General features: G+C 29.8%; 1 protein-coding gene across 2 annotated transcripts; it reads left to right on the forward strand.

The window, feature by feature from the left end:
* The first annotated feature begins 13,173 nt into the window (after positions 1-13,173).
* LOC114265308 (ethylene-responsive transcription factor RAP2-7) lies at positions 13,174-17,443 on the forward strand. Of its 2 annotated transcripts, XM_028206077.2 has the most exons (10): positions 13,174-14,329; positions 14,421-14,446; positions 14,622-14,652; positions 14,755-14,842; positions 15,008-15,153; positions 15,420-15,464; positions 15,573-15,676; positions 15,796-15,926; positions 16,201-16,320; positions 16,950-17,443. In XM_028206077.2, exons 1-10 carry the CDS (start codon positions 13,776-13,778, stop codon positions 17,229-17,231), a joined length of 1,527 nt encoding a protein of 508 aa, XP_028061878.1. In that variant the 5' UTR covers positions 13,174-13,775; the 3' UTR covers positions 17,232-17,443. The 2 variants fall into 2 exon arrangements, with proteins under 2 accessions (XP_028061878.1, XP_082762510.1); XM_082906384.1 differs by lacking the exon at positions 15,420-15,464 and having other exon boundaries at positions 13,178-14,329.
* Positions 17,444-19,046: the final 1,603 nt, after the last annotated feature.

Below are 19,046 nucleotides of genomic sequence, written 5' to 3' on the forward strand. Positions count from 1 at the left end.
GACTAGAGATAATTACTCACAGAGGGTGGTCAGTCGGGGACTCAGACAATGGTAGATACAAGAGTTACAATATATAAATAACTTGTTTTAAAACTAAGTAAAAATACTTTTATTTAATTTCCTCAAAATTAAAAATTGTTGCTTTTTAAAAAAAATAAAATAAAAATGTTACCAAATCAGGCTCTTCATTAACTAGTTAGTTTTTTAGGGGGATTGTTTGTAAACAACTTAAGGTAATTCATACTTGAGCCAACAATCATGTTTAATGTTTGGTGGAGCATGAAATTGTGAGTTTGTGTTTTGATTTAACATCGTAGTCCTGAATAGAAGGGTCGGGGTTAAATTAAAGTCATTTATATATGGACAAATTACACTAGATTTCTTAAAATTTGGATTTAATACGCATTATCTCTTGAAGTTTGAAAAATTACATTAATCCTTTATCATTGTAATTATTTAGATGGAGTAAAAATATTGAACTCATTCACTATATCTTTTTTTACTTTACTTTACTTTCTCTGTTTATTTATTTGTTTGCTTGTTTGCTTGTTTGGTTTTTTTTTTTTTTTTTTTTGCTTTACTTTTCTTTCAATGTAATTTTTTCTATTTTTTTATTAGGAGTTGTTACTTTTTACATAAGCAGGAGTTTGTGAAATGAGACTATTAACTACAAGAGTGAAAATGTAATTTCTAAAACGTTAGGAATAAGATGTAATTGGACCAAATTTCAAAAAGTGTTAGTGTAATTTACCCTTTATATATATATAGATACAATAATAATAATAATAATGTCTTAATCAAATTAATGTGGGTTGGATGGAGCATCTGTTTCAATGGACCACAAAAAAATTAGGTAAATTACTAATATATCTTAATAATTAAATTTAATTTCTATCTAGTCTTATTAAAAATAAGTTTTAATAAAATTATCGCTTAAAATTATTTGTTGTATATGTCATTAAAAATTGATAATTATGACTTTTTGTGTTACGATTTTTATAATTTATCTCTAAAACTTATAACTAGTGACTTTTTTTATGACGAATTTTCAAATTGTCGTTAAAAGTTGAAAGTTAGTGACTTTTTTTGTGATAATTTTTTTAAATTGTTGTTAAAATTTATAATTAATAATATTTTTTGTGATAAAAAATTATTGTTAAAAATTAAAAATTAATGATATTTTTTAATAATAATTAATAAAAAATACTATTAATTTTTTACAAAATTTATTAAATTATATATTTACTCAGAGGTGATTGAGATCCCCTCAAGCTTCCACCCCACCACCACCACCCCACATACACGTGGGGGTTGGTGACTGACAGAGAAGGAAGAAAAAGAAAAAACAAAAAAAATTGACCAATCACATTGCAGAGGGAGTTGTGGGGGGTCATTTGCTATGGAGGTCCAGATCTTTTTCCATATTTATTAGACCGGATCCGTTTAAAAATTGTGGGATAGTCCGAGTAAAGTCTGTTTTGATCGTAATAATAATAGTAGTGTAGTATATAGTGGTCCTGTGATCTAACGTGTGATTGCTTTCGTCCCTCAAAGTAATTTTATAAATATTAATAATTAATTTTGTAATTTTTTTTTATTAGTATATGTATATTTTTTCTGCCATCATTGACATGTAACAACTCTTTTAATATATTGAATTTGCCAAAAAACAAAAAAAAAAAATATTTTTAATTCACCTCTTAGAGTGAAAAGAATATGCAAGGCGTATGTAAACTTGCGTCCTAAATAATTTTATAAAATTACGTAATTTAAATATAAATCTGTGTAAATTAACTTATAAAAATTTGAGAAATTACAATTTAACACAAGTTTTTACAAACATACATAAGTCACTCCACAAAATTGCGTAACTTAAATAAAAATTTAAGTAAGTTAACTAATAAAATTTTGAGAAATTATAATTTAGTGTAAGTTCTCACGACATACATAAGTTACCTCATAAAATCGCGTGATTTAACACAAATTCACGTAAGTCAACTCATAAAAAGTGTCGTAAGTTCTTACAAAAGTGTATAACGTAAGTCACAAAAACACATAAATAAATAGTATATCATATACCCTGCACACTAAAGAATTATCTATTTTATTATTAAGAGGTTATTTGGTATTTAGTTAAAAAAAGTCATTTTAATTTTTTTTTTTGTCTTCAGTATTTTTTAAAAAATTTATGTCAAAATTTTCTACTTTTCTGATCCATTTATGGTGTGTTTGGTTGAGGGATTTGGGGAACGATTTGGAAAAGGAAAGGGAAAAGGTGTGTGAAACTATGTGAAATATAGTCATAATTTATTCACATTTCACCTACCTTTTCTATTTTCCTTTCCAAATCCCTCTCCAAATCCCCCAACCAAACACAACGTTACTGTTGTTGTTGTTGTTATCGTCGTCAAACACCCATCAATTGACAGATTTATGAATCAAAATCACTTTTTTCTCCTCCGGTATTCTCTTCTCTACCCTTTTAATCTTATTGATTCATCAAATCAGATTTTTACTCATGTGAACAACCCCATAAACCAACAAAATTTAAAGAAAAAGAGTAGGGAACATGCGATCTTGATTTCGAATTGATAACCCATTGACTTTTTTTTTAATAAAGAAAAAACATGATTCATTTTTGTTTTTTTAGAATAATTAACATTTTTCTACCAACTCAGATGAAGCACAAAATATTATGAGGTAAACTACCAATAATTTTAATAATTGTATTTAATTCTCATTAAGTCTTATTAAAAATAAATTTTAATAAAATTGTTATTAAAATAATTTTTTGTAACTAATTTTTACATATGTCGCTAAAAATTAATAATTAGTAATTTTTTTGGTCACGATTTTTATAAATTATTATTAAAACTTATAATTAATGATTCTTTTCTGTGATAATTTTTTTAAACTGTCGCTGAAAGTTAAAAATTATTGACTTTTTTTGTGATGATTTTTTTAAACTGCCGCCAAAACTCATAATTAGTGACAATTTTTAAATCATCTAACAATGAGTGACTTTTTTAATAGTGTTTGATAAAAAATATTATTAATTAACATAGGACTTTTTGGATAATAAGTTCCCCCATTATGGTCTACTTTTTTTATGAAAGTTGTATTATGGCCTATTAACACTATAATGGTTAATTCATATACTAATAAGGCGAAATAATTTTTTTTTTAAAATAAAAAACACAAGACTTATATTAGAATTTCTTTTCTTTAATTAATGTAATGTACATATCTTTTGACTACAACCAAAGCCTGTTTGGTCGTGATTTCTTTTTTTATTTTTTATTTTAAAATTTAAAAAAAAATTGTTTAATAAAATTTTATGGAATTTTTTAATAAAAACTAACCTCTTTTAAAAAACAGAAAAAAAATATTTTTTTAAAATAATAAAAATTATGTGAAAACTATAAGAATTGTTTGAAAAAAAAGTAATAAGAACACAGCCAAACAGGCCCGATTTGGTTTATATGCTTTTTGTACTTGTATCTTTTTCCTTGTTATCTTCTGCCTTCGGTCAGTCCACCACCACTAATCCATGGACCACCACGAACAACACGTGCGTTTTTTAGGCTGATTTTGAGAGGTTGATTAAAAATTAATTTTTTGATTTTTTTTTATAAAAAAAACATGTAAAAAGTAAAAAAATAATATAACCTAAAAAAGTTAAAAAATAAAAAAATAAAAACTGATTTTAACCTCATTTCCAAAAGAGGCCTTATTCTAATTTTTGTTTTTTTTGATAACTCAGTGTCAAACTGGATAATTTTGGGATCAATCTCCCTATCTACTTGAAGAAGTTTCAATTAAAGTCAAGATAAAAGTCTTGTACGAACTGGCTTGATTGGTTATTTATCTCATTTGCTCTCTCAAAATTACAAAATTAACTTATCAAATTTGCAAAATAACACTTTTGCCAATAAAAAAAAAATTAGATAATTAGAAAATTACTTAAGAAATTATTTAAATTTAAAAAAATGTAGATCAGATTTATTCTGAAGCTAACTCTCATCATTCATAATTTAAATTTACGTTCCCTTCCTCTATTTTCCTCCTATCAATTGTTTTTTTTTAAAAAAAAAATAGAACAAATTTGGTAATTAGGCTTATACCAAGACAAATAAGTATTTTTTTTTCTCCTTAATTTTTGCCACGGTACAAACTAGCTTAGTCATGGCCAAGTTTAAGGAAAAATATTTTATAGTCCAGTGCACCACCTTGCCATACTCTGACCAATCACAAACTATTGTTCACATTCCTAACGTTCAACAAAAAATCGTGAATTCCACCCTCTCTATCAATCACAACATATTTGAGATATCACATGGCACGAACTAACTTATGAAGTTTAAGATTGCTTTGACGATTATTTTTTGTATTTTTTTTTATTTATTTTGTAGGATAAAATTATTGCTAACAAAAATGTGTTTCATGTATCAAAAATATTTTTTTTGGTTATTCAAAAAAGTTGAGTGAGGCCTCTGGAACTTGTAAAAACATGTTTGTTTTCCCTTAATTAATTAAAAAATTTGGCACAAACCAAACATACCCATACTTGCCTGCCATGCGATTCATCAATTTTAAGATTTCAAATAGAAATCAAATCCAAAAGAATAAATACATGACAAATAAGTTTTTCAAACAAATTCTATAGCCAAAAAAAAATAAGAAAAAAAATTTACAGGACACTTTTCACCTATTATAAAACAATCTGAAAAAACACTTTTTACTTAAGTTGAGAAACACGGCCTAATTAATATTTTATATGTTTTGACTAATATTTTCTACCGATAAAACAATAAATATTAAAAAAATCAATTGGAATTTGATTCTCTTTTAAACAATTTTTTTTTTTCTTTTTCTCCACGAGTTTAATCAACCTACTACCTAGTATGCCACTAATAAAAATATTAAGGTTCCTAGGATGAGACATAACCACGTTGCTTAGATGTTTCCCTTTATATTATCCCAAGTCACATGGCCGCAACTTTTGACCGTGGTGAATTTTTTTCTTTTGTGGTAAGTACAGTTTTCTAAAGTAAATAAATATTTTTATAAAGTGTCACGTTCTAGAAAAATTCAACAACAATGTGTCGTTGAGAAGTTATTCCATCGATCTAGCCTATCACATCAAAAGTGTATTTAACTGATAAAAATAATACATGAGAAAGACAAAGTTAAATTTTATTAATATGTTATTAATTAAAAATAATAATTACTTTTTATTTTAAACATAATTCATTAATTTAGCACACTATATTAATATGATAATGTAATGTATTAAACCTAATGAATAATTTCTATGTAATGTTGTTAAAAAAAAAATTCTTTGTAATTGTTGAACTTGTAGTAATTATTCCATCTGTCTCCAAATAATAGTATCTTTTAGAGAATCTAACTTTTTTTTATAGTACAATTATTACACTTTAAAAAGTTGATTTTTCAAAATTACCCTTTTGATAGTATATTTTTTGAGAATATCAATGTCATAATTGTATTTTTATATTATTTATTAATTTAAAAGAAGGGCAAAATAGAAAATTTATATTATTTTTATACTTGATTTTTAAAAAGGGACTAATATTTTGGGACAATAAAAAATAAAATAAGAGACTAATATTTTGAGACAGACGGAATAGTTGGGTACCATAACTTTTTTTTTATTTTTTGGATACATGGAAAAGTGTTGGGTACCATAACTAAGGCAACGTTGCTTTCACCTTTTTGTTTGTTTTTTGATGCTAGTTTTTCAACTTTGTACTACATATGAGTGTATAATGACATTATAAGATGCAACATGTAACATAATTTTGTTATATGTAACATAATTTTGTTATTGTGTATTCTCATGACACATATTAAAAAAATTAAAAGATTATATATTTTATATAAAAAAGAAAATTATAAATATATCTCTTAAAATTTACTTAAAATACGGATTCTTTCTGTAATTTTAAAAATTACATCTTATTCTTTCAAATTTTTAATTGCATAAAAATAACGACCATTTTTATTAATAAATTATCAACTCAATTAACAAATTTTGATCATGTTATAAATATATTTTAATTAATAATTGAAGTAATTTTATTATTATATAAAAGCGTAGTTATGATTTTTTTAAAAAAAATCTATTAGACAAAATTTTTTGACAAGAGAATATTTTATTATTGATGTATGAAATTAAAAACGTAGTTATGATTTCATACATCCCCACGTATGTGTGGAAGTGATATGAGTGGTGATTGGAGTGGTCTCATTCACTTCCCTTAAATGTAAATACCTCTTAACACTTTTTATTTTCAAATGACATTATTATTGTAACAAAAATGCTAGAGGCCCCAAAAATTCTACCAAAAGTTTTACCAAATGTCTCACATTGTGTGGGTCCCACACCCATGTGAGACATTTGGTAAAATTTTTGTTAGAATATTTGGGGTCTCTAGCATTACTCTTATTGTAATTATTGGTTGAGAAATATTCCCAACTATGCCTGTGTTTGGCAAGTGGGTTTGCAGACTTTTTTGGCTATTTTAGTCACAAAAAACAAAATAGGCTATTTTAGCCATAACAAACAAAACATCACATCCAACCCATAATCATTACATTCTTCTCTCACAAAAAAACTAAAAAAAGCCAAAAAGCCAAAAAGCCCTTCCCAAACCAAGCTTATAGATCTTGTTGGCATTAAATAATACCGAGACTTTCTGAGCTTCTAATAAATAAAGGAACACTCCCTTTAGAAGAAAAAAAAAATATATATATATATATATATAGATATATAAATTAATAAATTTTATAAAATTTTCTTATTAATTATTGAGTGAGACAATAGTTAAATGTAAAAATCTAAAGAATGTTATTTTAATGACATGATAGGTGGTTCAAGAAGTTTTTTAAAAAATAAAAAATTTTATTTTTTTGTATAACTTTACTTAAAAAAAAAGAAGAAGAAGATAATCACTTACACTTCTACTTGTGAGAGAAGGCCTTATACAGTAATGAAATGTAAGGCACCGTTTGGGAAGAAGTTAGTTGGGCTTTTTTGACTATTTTAGCCACAAAAAACAAAATAAGCTATTTTAGTCATAACAAACAAAACATCACATCCAACCCATAATCATTATACCATTCTCTCACAAAAAAAATCAAAAAAACCAAAAAGCCAAAAAGCCTTTCCCAAACCAAGCTTTTTAGCCCAGGCTAAAATAACTAAAAAAATCAAAAAGTCAAAAAGCCAACCCACTTTCCAAACAGAGGCTTTGTCATGAAAGTAGAGTGTCCAAAGTGAGAGAGAAATACCTCAACAAATATACTAGGAATGAGATCCATCCTTAGATTTGAAAATTTGAACTACAAACCTCCTAATAGGGCTCAAATTAATGACCGACACAATTACAAAGTAATTTTGACTTTAGCTATAAAAAAATATAAACTATATGATTTTTTAAGTAATAACGCTACAACAATCACATGTATGTAGTTAGAAATTACATGTGTATTTAGGAGCACCCTATTATTACCATCCAATCTATGATTAAATTAAACTTCAAGTATTAAACCTAGGAAAGCAAGTGTTTTTTTTAAGGGAATGGCTTCTATCCGGTCCTTAATCGGGCTGGACCGTGCTGTTGGGCCCGTGGAGGCCCACCACAGGTCCCATTTTGATAATCTGAACCGTCAATGTGTAGAACTCGTCGAGTACTATATACCTGTAAAAAATCACGTTGATCGGATATCGATAGTTATGTGATCAAAACAGATTTTTGTCAACCGTTAATTTATTCATCGTCCATTTTTTTTTTATACAAAACTGATTTGATCACATAGCTATCGATATCCGATTAGCGTGATTTTTTATAAGTATATAGTACTCGACGAGTACTACACATTGAACAGTTCAGATTATCAAAACGGGACCCGTGGTGGGCTCCCACGGGTCTAACAGCACAGTCCAGTTCGATTAAAAACTGAACAGAAGCCATGCCCTTTTTTTTAAACCTAACATGAAGCAACATATATAGAGAGAGAGAGAGAGAGAGAGAGAGAGAGAGAATTCTTTATTTTTTGTAAGTATTATTAAACAAGCGACTAATTCAAATAAGAGAGGCATTTCTATAGGAGTGTCCTAGAATAAAACTTTGAGTGAATCTCCCCCTTCCTACTTTTATTGATAGTGTGTTTTTTAAAATAGGACTTTTCATGAGTGTTGGCCCTACTATTAGGATTAAAAAAAAAAAAAAAAGTGTAAACATATAATTGAATTATAAAAATGATTAATTAATTTTTTATTTTTTCCTTCGTCCAACCATATCATTCTACTAAACTAACAAGCAAACATTCAACTATTGGCCTTATTAATGCATAAAATATTCCCATTCAAAAAAAAGGGCATAAAATATGTGTTGTTCTTCCTTTTCGTGTCTCTTCCTCTTCCTCATTCCTAACTTCTTTGGTTGGCATTCATTAAAAAATAAATAAGCAAACTATTGTACAATTCCCTAAATTTTTTTAACCAAAAAAAAAAAAAAAAACTAATCCATATTTGAATTTAGGTCAACAAACCAAATTAGAACATTAGCTTTATGCATAAGATCTCCATCATTCTGGATGAATTTTTATTTGAATAAATTTCAATATTTTTGTAGGATGGTTTTCCTTACTATAATCACACTCTTGATTCAACAATAATTTATGCATTCATATAATACATGCATATAGATGGATTTGGGGTGGTTGCTGGCCCATTTTGGGGTCTATTTTGATAATCCGAACCGTTCGCATTTTAGAATACATCAAGTAGAATATCTTGCAAAAAATTAAGTTAATCGGATATCGTTTACCCTTTCATCTACTCACATTTGTATTCATTTTAATACTTTAAATCACAATTATTATTTATTTTTGTAGATACAAATGTGAGTGGATGAATAGGTAAGCGATATTCGATTAATTTGCTTTTTTATATGTATATTCTACTTGATATATTCTAAAATGTGAACAATTCAAATTATCGAAATAGATCTCAAAATGAGCCCATTAAACTGCACATCAGTGACTGTTGTGCATCCCCGCATAACAACCACCCCAAATCCCATATAGACTTGTATACTGTTCTTGTTTCTTGAATTCGTCAAGCAATTTATATATATATATATATAAACATTAGAAAAAAATTAATAGAAATTAAATTTTGTTTACTTTTTTTAGTTGGGTTACAAAAATAAGAAAGAAAGAAGTTTAGCTTGGCAAAATTCTATTTCTCTTTTTTTTGCTCTTTTTTTTCTCTCTTGATAAATATAAAATCTAAACATAACCCAGAATTATAGACATAAAATATACAAAGAGAAAAATTCTATAATTCAGTAATATTTTTAAAAAATATTTATAAATACATTAAAAATTTTAAAATTTTAATTATTAATATTTATAAAATTTACTATTAATATGTATTTTAAAAAAAAAAATACATTAACTTATACTAAATTTTTCCAAAATTTCCACACTAAAAGCAAAAGTCCAGGTAGTAGTAATAACAACCTTTTTGGTTGGGTATTTGTGTCGACATTGGCTGCGTACGAGATGTTTTTCAACCTAAGGAGGTGATTTACCTCCATTCGTCAAAAGTCCGTTCGTACTTCCTCTAACGTTCAATATGTCAAACTTTGGTTGCTAATGGTAGAAGTTTATAAATATGATTTGAGAGTATGAGTTGTATTTTGAATTTGTGAGTTGTAAAATTATGATTTGAGTGTAGAAAATTTATTTGTTTATCATTTTTGAATAGAGTGTTGAATTAAGTGTAAAATTAAGTTTTGAAAATTTGATTTGACATGTGAAGTAAAAAATTTGTTTGATTATGAATTTTGAAAAGAGTTTTCAAAACTTAATTCAAATTGTTACAACTCATAACAAAACACACTACTTTCACACTATTGAAAATTCTGATCAACACTCATAACCAAACTCTTTTTAAAATTTAATTAAAAAAATTTATTATTAACAAAAAATAACATTAATCAAATTTTTAATTGAAAATACTACAAAGGAAATAATTTTTTTTCAAAATAAATATTCAAAAAATTTAAATCATAAATATTTAAATAATTTAAATAATCTAAAAAATTTAATAAGTAAAAACATTAAATCGTAAAAATTTAAATAATTTAAATATTCAAAAAATTTAAATAATTAAAAATGTTAATATTTTAAATTTAAAAACAACTTTACACTCAAAACGTAACCAAATACATAAAACAAAACTCAATTAAGAAATTATTTTTAAAACTCATAACCAAACACATAACTCGAAACTCCATACTACTTTCACAACTCTACACTTAAATTGTAACCAAATACATAACAAAAAAATTAAAATATTAAAATATATTTTTATAAAATAGAGTTTGAATTTATTTTTATAAAATATTTTAAAATTCAAAAAATTAAAATCGTAATATTTTGAAATTAAAATATTTGAAAATATTAAAAAAATTAAAAAATTTTAACATATTTAAATATTAAAATATTTAAAATCTTAACAAAATTAAAATATTTTTAAAATATTTAAATATTTAAAAAATTAGAATATTGATTTGAATTGAATTTTGAAAAGAGTTTTGAATTATGTGTTTGGTTATTAGTTTTGAAAAGTAATGATTATGTTTTGAATTGAGTTTTGAGAAATGGGTGTAGAATTATGATTTGAAACTTCAAAACAAACAACACACTTAAATTAATGAGTGGAATTATAATTTGAGAGTTGTGCCAAACGGAGCCTTTAGGTTGCGTTTGGTTGTGTTTTGTAAATGTGATTTAAGAGTATGAATTGTATTTTGAGTTTGTGTGTTGTTAAATTATGATTTGAGTGTAGAAAATTTGTTTGGTAAAGAGTTTTGAAAATAGTTTTGGAAAAGAGGTTTGATTTGAGTGGGGAATTGTTGATGTGATATTTGATATGTGATACAAAAATTTACAACTCCTATACAGCAGAGGACATTCGGGTGAATGTCCCCAAGGACGTCCGGGCGGTAGTCCCTAAGGACGTCCTGGTGGTCTTCCCCTGGCCAAAATTTTCACAAAAAACGTGACTGTAATACAGAGCTCTCTGCAGAGGTTTGGAAAGTTGATTCCAAACACAACCAAACATCATACTGAAATACACCTGTGAAATTACATTTTGAATTCACAACCAAACAGAGCCTAAACTTCCCACTATTAGAAATAAAATTAGTCAATCTTGAATATTTACCCTATAACTTTAAGGAACCCCAAGCAAAAAAAAAAGGGGGGGAAACTCATGCATGCCAAAGCTTGAAATCGATCATAAAATTTGCTAGAAAAATAAATTTTGAAGTGTAGATGTGCTTAATTATATATTAGTGTGGAAGATGAACTAAATGTTGAGAGTTGTTGGAATAGCACAATTTCGTGATAGAATCATAACATAGGGGAAAAGAAGGCGGAGAAAAAAATAAAAGAAAAAATATATGCTATCATATAAAATAATTGGACGGGTTCTTTACTATTGTTGTTTGTTGTTGTCGTGTGTAGTAAGTATTCAAACTAAAGTTTAAAAAAAAAAATGATACATTAACTATGAAAAGAGCAAGATTTATATCCTTATTAGCAATAGGTGGATTTTTTAATAAAAAATCCAACAGTTAAAAGATACAAAGACTACAAACAATTTTGTTCAAAAAAATCTCAATTCATCCAATGAGAAAGGCTTCAATATTATATAATATTCATAAATAAATAAAAAACATTAACAAGGTTTCATAGGACAAACAGTTGAAGATATCCAAAGTATCTTTTGTTTGGAAAAAAAAAATAATAATAATAATCCAAACAATGTAACTAAAGAGGAATTTAGAAAATGGATGTATGTGATTGTCCAAAAAAATGCCTAGTTAGTTATATATTTTAGTGTTTAAAAACAACAAATAATCCAAACTAGTTTGCTAAAAAGGAATTTTAGAAAATGGACTTATGTGATTGTCCCCAAAAAAAAAAAAAAAAAACCTAGTTAGTTTAGTTATATATTTTAGTATTCAGTCAATATTGATTGGTGTCACCTAATAAAAATTTATTAAGTTCTCCAACAATTATCGAGTGTTTATTAATAAGTATTTCATGTCATTTATTAATTTATATATGTCTTCTAAAATATCGATATAAAAATGATAAGCTTTATTATCTAGACTAATAATTACTTTAACTAAAGCACTACAAAAATTTACTTGGAGAATATTAAATAATTTCTCTTCACCTAGGCCAAGAGTCACAAATTGAGAAGTCTCTTACTAGTTTTCATGTGGTTCAAAATCATTCACTTAAATGTTTCTACATTTGTATAATTGACCTCTACTCCTAACAATCATTAGTGAGCTTATAGTTATTGAAATGAACCGTGATTGAGGCCTCGAAAGTCTGCCTCGAAATTGCCTCGAATGCAATTTTTTTTTTTTTTTTTTTTTTTGTTTGTTTTTTCTGGGCTAAATCATTGCAGAAAAAAATAAATAAAAATAATAATAATAATAATAAGCAAAGCATCAACCCAGCAAAAAAAAAAAAAAAAAAAAAAAAAAAAAAAAAAAAAAGAAGCAAATTCGAGGCAAATTTGAGCCAAAAAATTTGAGGCCTCAATCATTTTTGTATTGAAATTAAGAGAAATTTCATAAACAGTTACAAATAAATGATAAAATTTATAAATATTCATTATAAGTTTGTTCATAAATATGTAATAACTTTATCAAATTACCAAAAATTATTGGAGTTATATTTACTTGAAATTATGTTTTGATGTCTATTTTTTAAAAATATAATTAAACATGATATTTAAAATTATCTCTCCCGGTATTTTCCATCTTTTTCTAAATTTATTTTATTTAAGTTTCTTTTTATTTTTAATATTTTCTTGTTTATACAGAGGGGGGGGGGGGAACACTTATACATAGACGTATGCGGCTAGAGATACGGATTGGCTGTAGACGGCTGTGTCGTCTACTACGAGACCAACCCATTTGGTTCGTTGGTGGATATATTAAAAAATAATAATAATAAGGCAATATATCTCTTGACAATATCAAGAACCGGGTTACCGGAAAAGCCGGTTTCCTCGGGCACGGACCAAAATGGTTCACTCTTAAAATGGGCCCGAAATGTTCCCTTCTCACGTCCCATCTCCTCCTCTCTCTCTGTACTCTCTCTCTCTCTCTCTCCTCCTCTTTCTGTGTACTCTCTCTCTCTCTCTAACAGAAATGGAATCGGAGAGTCGGTGATGATTCCACAGTCGAAGATGAAACCATCTCTTGAATGCAAGTACACAGACTTCTCTCTCTCTCCGGTACTCGCCGGACAAGCTCACTTCATCTTCTCCGTTCGCCGGCACATATAGGAAGAGCTCATCGAAGCTCTGATTCTCTCTCTCTCTCTCTCTCTCTCGTTATTTTCTGGATCCTTGATTTTATTCAGTTTTTATGTAGTTTCTCTCTCTCTCTCTCTGCTGCTTGGAATTTTGGTTCGATCATTTGTTTGTCAAGTGTTTGATCGCTTCCGAGTCTCGAAATTTTTGATCGGATTGTGTTCGCAGTTGATTCGTTGAATTTTTTAGCCAAACGCGTCGATCGATGTTCGAAAGTTGAGTAAAAGCTACTGCGAAGCTCAATCGTTCGAGTAACATATATATATATATATAGATAGATAGATAGATAGATAGATAGATATTCATAATCGGAGACGAATTTGAGTGATAGAAAGTCATGTTGGATCTTAATCTCAGTGTTGTCCACAATGAAAACTCCATGGCGATTACAGAGAAGTTTCCAGATGGTTCAGGGGGCCAAATGGACGAGTCAGGGACGTCGAATTCCTCAATAGTGAATGTCGAAGTTTCGAGCAATGCCGGCGACGACGATGACTCCTGCTCGACACGCGTCCCCGGACGAGACATCTTCGCCTTCAATTTCGGCATCATGAAGCTCGGAGGCGAGTGCAACGACAACACTACTGAGGAAGGCAAAGAGGATCGAATGACTCAGTCTGAGTTTGTGACTCGTCAGCTTTTCCCTGTGAGCGGGGACCCTGGATTGACCGTGGGGCAGAGTTTGGCACCGTCGCCGGGCGCGTTGTTGAGGCCTAATTTGGTAGATCTCTCCTTCGGTCAAGCTAGCTCTGGTGGCTTACAAGAGGTGAGAGTCCTACAACCACAACAACAGCAGGTAAAGAAGAGTAGACGAGGACCGAGGTCTCGGAGCTCACAATACAGAGGAGTGACGTTCTACAGAAGAACTGGAAGATGGGAATCGCATATCTGGTTAGCATAATTTCTGTTTTTAGTCTTCTTCTCATTATATAAATACGTAGTTTTGAGCTTTTATTCATAGTTTTTATATGATTATATGCAGGGACTGCGGGAAACAAGTGTATTTGGGTATGAATACGAGTATATTATTTATTTTTATTTTTTTGATTGATTTCCATTGTTTAGGAAGTGAGGAGCAAATTGGTGTGTTTCTCTATTCATAGTTTAGGTAGTAAAGAAGCAAATTTGTTGTGTTTTCTATTTTTGGTCAATTTTGATAAATTTTGATGTTGGGATGTGGTAGGTGGATTTGACACTGCTCATGCTGCGGCCAGGTAATACTAAATCGTGTATAAACGGAAAATTATTGGTCTGTTTCAGCTTAGTTTTTAAGCTGGTTTGATTAATTCTCATGCAATTTGATTTTCTGGTAGCAGAGCTTATGACCGAGCTGCAATTAAGTTCCGGGGTGTTGATGCAGACATAAACTTTAATCTCAGTGACTATGAAGAGGATCTGACACAGGTTGGTAAATGCATGGATTCTTTTTTTAAATTTTTTGGGTTAGATAAGATATGTATGCTATCATTTGACACACCCATGACAATGAGCATTTGTTAGTGGTACCATATGCATATTGCTTTCACAAGTGGATTTGATTAGTTATTGGCTTCTTTTGAATATCTGCAGACAAAGAATCTGACCAAAGAAGAATTTGTGCACATACTCCGCCGCCAGAGCACTGGTTTCTCAAGGGGGAGCTCAAAGTATAGAGGAGTGACTCTGCACAAATGTGGCAGATGGGAAGCTCGAATGGGACAGTTTCTTGGCAAAAAGTGAGGAACTATAAATCATTGAATTTAAATTTCAGATTGATTTTTTTCTTGAGGTAGCTGTTGAATTTAACAATTTTAAGTGTCTACTAGTGTGAAACTATAATTGGTTTTAGATACAACATAAAAAATGATTATTGGTTTTAGATAATTCTCTATAGTATTTCTTTAATGTGTCTGGAAGACAAATATTAGATGATGCCTATTTGAAAGAAGAAATGATTGGGAACCGGATTTTCATCTTGGAGATGGTGGTGCTTGCATTGCAGGTATATATATCTTGGGCTATTCGACAGCGAAATAGAAGCTGCAAGGTCCAAATGATTATGAATCACACTCTCCCTGATACTGAATTTATTACCCTGAATTTTCACATTATGATGTCATCCAACACATCTCCCTTTTTATTTTCTGGAAATCAGGGCTTACGACAAGGCAGCTATCCAATATAACGGAAGGGAGGCAGTCACGAACTTTGAGCCAAGTACTTATGACGGGGAGACAATATCTGAGGTCAATGGTGGAGGTACTGATTGATACTCCGGATTATTCTTATATGTAATATTTTATTGACTTCTTTCATATTCCTATCTATGGTACTATTAGTTCCGTGTTTTATAGTGTGGGCTTTTGAGGTTAATGCAGGTGGCGACCACAATCTTGATCTGAACTTGGGGATTTCAACCCCGTCTTCTGGAGATGGTCCAAAGGATAATAAAAATTCAGGGCATCTGCAATTTCACCCTTACGGCATTCAGGATGCAAGGAGATCAAATGTAATAATTAGAGATATACCTTTTATTTTCTCCTTTTCTGGCCATTGTAATTTTGTCCCACAAACCTCATGTTTGATAACGATCTTGTATATTAAAGTCACTAAAAAAACTGTGAATTTATTAAGCTAGTTGAAAGAGACAGAAATTGATAGAGAGAAACTTGTTAATGTTCAATTTGTTTGCTTTAGTAAGCTACCAAGAATATGTTATATGTTATCCACGTGTTAATTTTGAAGCTACTAATAATGAATTTCTTCCAATTCTGCTATTACAGATGAAGAATCCTTCTACAACTACAATAGGGAATCCTACTCTTGAAGGACTAGCAATGACATCCGAGCACTGTCCCTTATGGACTGGTGGCGTATATCCTAACTTCTTTCCTAGTTACGAGGTAAATTTATTACTTTTGTCTTGAAACGTATGAAACCTTGTTGGTTCCAATCATCATACTAGTTCAAGCACCATTTATTATCTTTGTTAAACCAATATGCTAGTTGTAATAATTGAGCATCATACTTGCCACACTTGGCATTATGTTGCAGCTTGATTCCTCAAAATTTAGGTGCCTATAAAACAAATTAGAGGCAGCAATATGTGATTCATTAGTAGCCGAGTATTTCTTCTCTTGTGATGTATGGAAATTTGAGAAAAACATAAAAAACTTCTGTGGTTGTGAAGCTTGTGTCATCCAATAATGAGAATAGTCATGAGACTAGTCAAGCTTTGTCTAAAGAAAATCTATATTTGCATTTGATAATTGTAATAATTTATTACTATCATATAATCGGTCAATATTGTTCAGCAATTTTAGTATTGCATGATCTGTAGCTGCTATAGGTGCACTTATATTGATCCTTACTATGTGATTGTAATGCCTTGAGTGTAATGCATATTTATGGAAGCCCTCATGAAAGTTGAGATAAAAGGAGAGAGAGAATCGAAGGATTATTGCACTTGTAATGCTTTTTTCTTGAGAAATCATGTTGGAGTCATGATGTCAGTTTTGTGATTGTTTGGCAGGAAAGAGCAACAGAAAAAAGAATTGAAGTGGGTTCTTCTCAAGGACCGCCAAACTGGGTTTGGCAAATGCATGGTCGGGTCACCCCTACCCAAATGGCGACGTTCTCTACTGCAGCATCATCAGGATTCTCATCTGTGTCTACTACTGCTCTCTCTGCTTCCATTCATCCATCAAATCCTCCTAATCCAACGGCCCTTAATCTCTGTTTTTCCTCTTCTGCCACAGCAAGCGGCAACCCTCAATACTACTACCAAATGAGGCCACTGCAACCACCACCATAATCAGTCTTTCCTCTGTATCAAGGGCAGGTAGGCAGGCATAAAAATGCCTTTTCAATTTGTTTTTATGTTTCAAATATTGATTGATATATACACCAAGAACAGGCTTGACCTTGGTAAAAAACCATTACCATACTATGTAGACAAATTGCTATTTTCTTGGTCTATATGGGCATTATTACATCATGGCATGTTCAACTATGAGATTTTGTTCATTTTGAGCCTTGTTCATGCGATTGGCTTTATCTGATGTGCTGTCTCAAGAGGAAGGAAAATTATATTCTTCAGGACTCCTCATCCTTGATCTATATCAGATGATTTGTGTGCGCACACATGTATGCATGTGTTGTGTTTAAATTGAAAAATTAGTATAGCATTTACTTGACAGAATAAATCGTGTGTTTCTTTTGGAGCACAGGCAGTAGAGGTACTTGGTCTATTTCAGTTGTGTGATTTGAAAGCATAGAATGCAGGAAATTGGTTATGTTATGCTAGTTTTTTTGGGAAAGCTGGTCAAGCTTTTGAAAGGATTTTTGCTCAACTGCATGAAAACATTGGAAACCATGTTGAGTGTTAAATTGTTTGTCCTACTCTACTAACTTACTAACATCCTATTATGTGGATTGCGTGTAGTAGTTCATCAATTCAATGCACTGACCTCAAACATGACTAAACCTACTTGTGTAGCTTATTTAAATTTGCAGTTTGCCACATTTTGTAGCTGCCTGTGGATGGCAATAGTGTCTTTTGATCACAAAAAAAGTATAGCAGACACATTTCTGAGAAGGGTGCCAGAAGTGTTAGGGCCTCTATTTGCACACCACATCTTCTCTCCGTTCATGCTATTTTTTTTTATAATTAATTAATTACAATTGTGTCCATTACATTGTGTTTGCTTGAAGATTTGAGAAAGGATTTGGAAAGGTAAAGAAAAAAAAGTATGTGAAACTAGGTAAAATATAAGTATATTTTATTCATATTTTACTTACATTTTCTTTTTCTCTTTTCAAATCACTTCTCAAATCTCCCAATCAAACACAGTGTTAAGCAAATTAATATTAATAACAAATGGCAAACCTTCCCTCCAAAGCCCATCACAGCCAGCCACCGCGACCTCTACTGCAAAACCTTAGTTGTGGCCATCACCACCAATTGTAGCCGTTGTTGCCCCAGCATCCCCCACTACAATGACACAGCCCCCCTCCCCCACTCTTGTAGTACCCCTCCCACCCTTTCCTTACTCCCTTAGCATCCCTTTCCGCCATCCTTCCATCACCTTAAAAACCCTAGTTGCCACCTTACCACCTTGATACCCTAGATATAAGAAGAATGAGGAATAGGAGGTAGGGGTACTGAAAAAGGTAGACATACAGAGTATGTGTGAAAACTGAGAGAACGTAGGATATACAATTAGAAGGCCCCAAGGACATGTTTGATTAGATGGATTAAAGTATGGGATTGAGATTATTAATTTGTGGGTTCAATTATTCTATGTTTGTTTTAACATTTTGGTTTAGGATTATTAATCTAATGGATAATTAATTCAACAAATTTGTAGGATTATTAGTAATGGAGTAAGGGTGGGATTATTAATCCAATTAATAATTTATCGTATTAATCCCGTTGGATAATGAATACCACACTAATTTGATAAGATTATTAGTATCTCACTATTAATCATGTGAATCAAACATGATCCAAAAGTACATGACTCAACAAAAATGATAAATTTGCTAGGTATATTTCATAGAGGCAATATCCTATCCTAATGGTAAAGTGTTTGTTGATGAATACTAATGCCATACTTTTTAAATTTAA

The sequence above is a fragment of the Camellia sinensis genome, chromosome 14, assembly GCF_055761805.1.
Source record: "Camellia sinensis isolate YWXY chromosome 14, ASM5576180v1, whole genome shotgun sequence".
NCBI classification, from domain to species: Eukaryota; Viridiplantae; Streptophyta; class Magnoliopsida; order Ericales; family Theaceae; genus Camellia; species Camellia sinensis.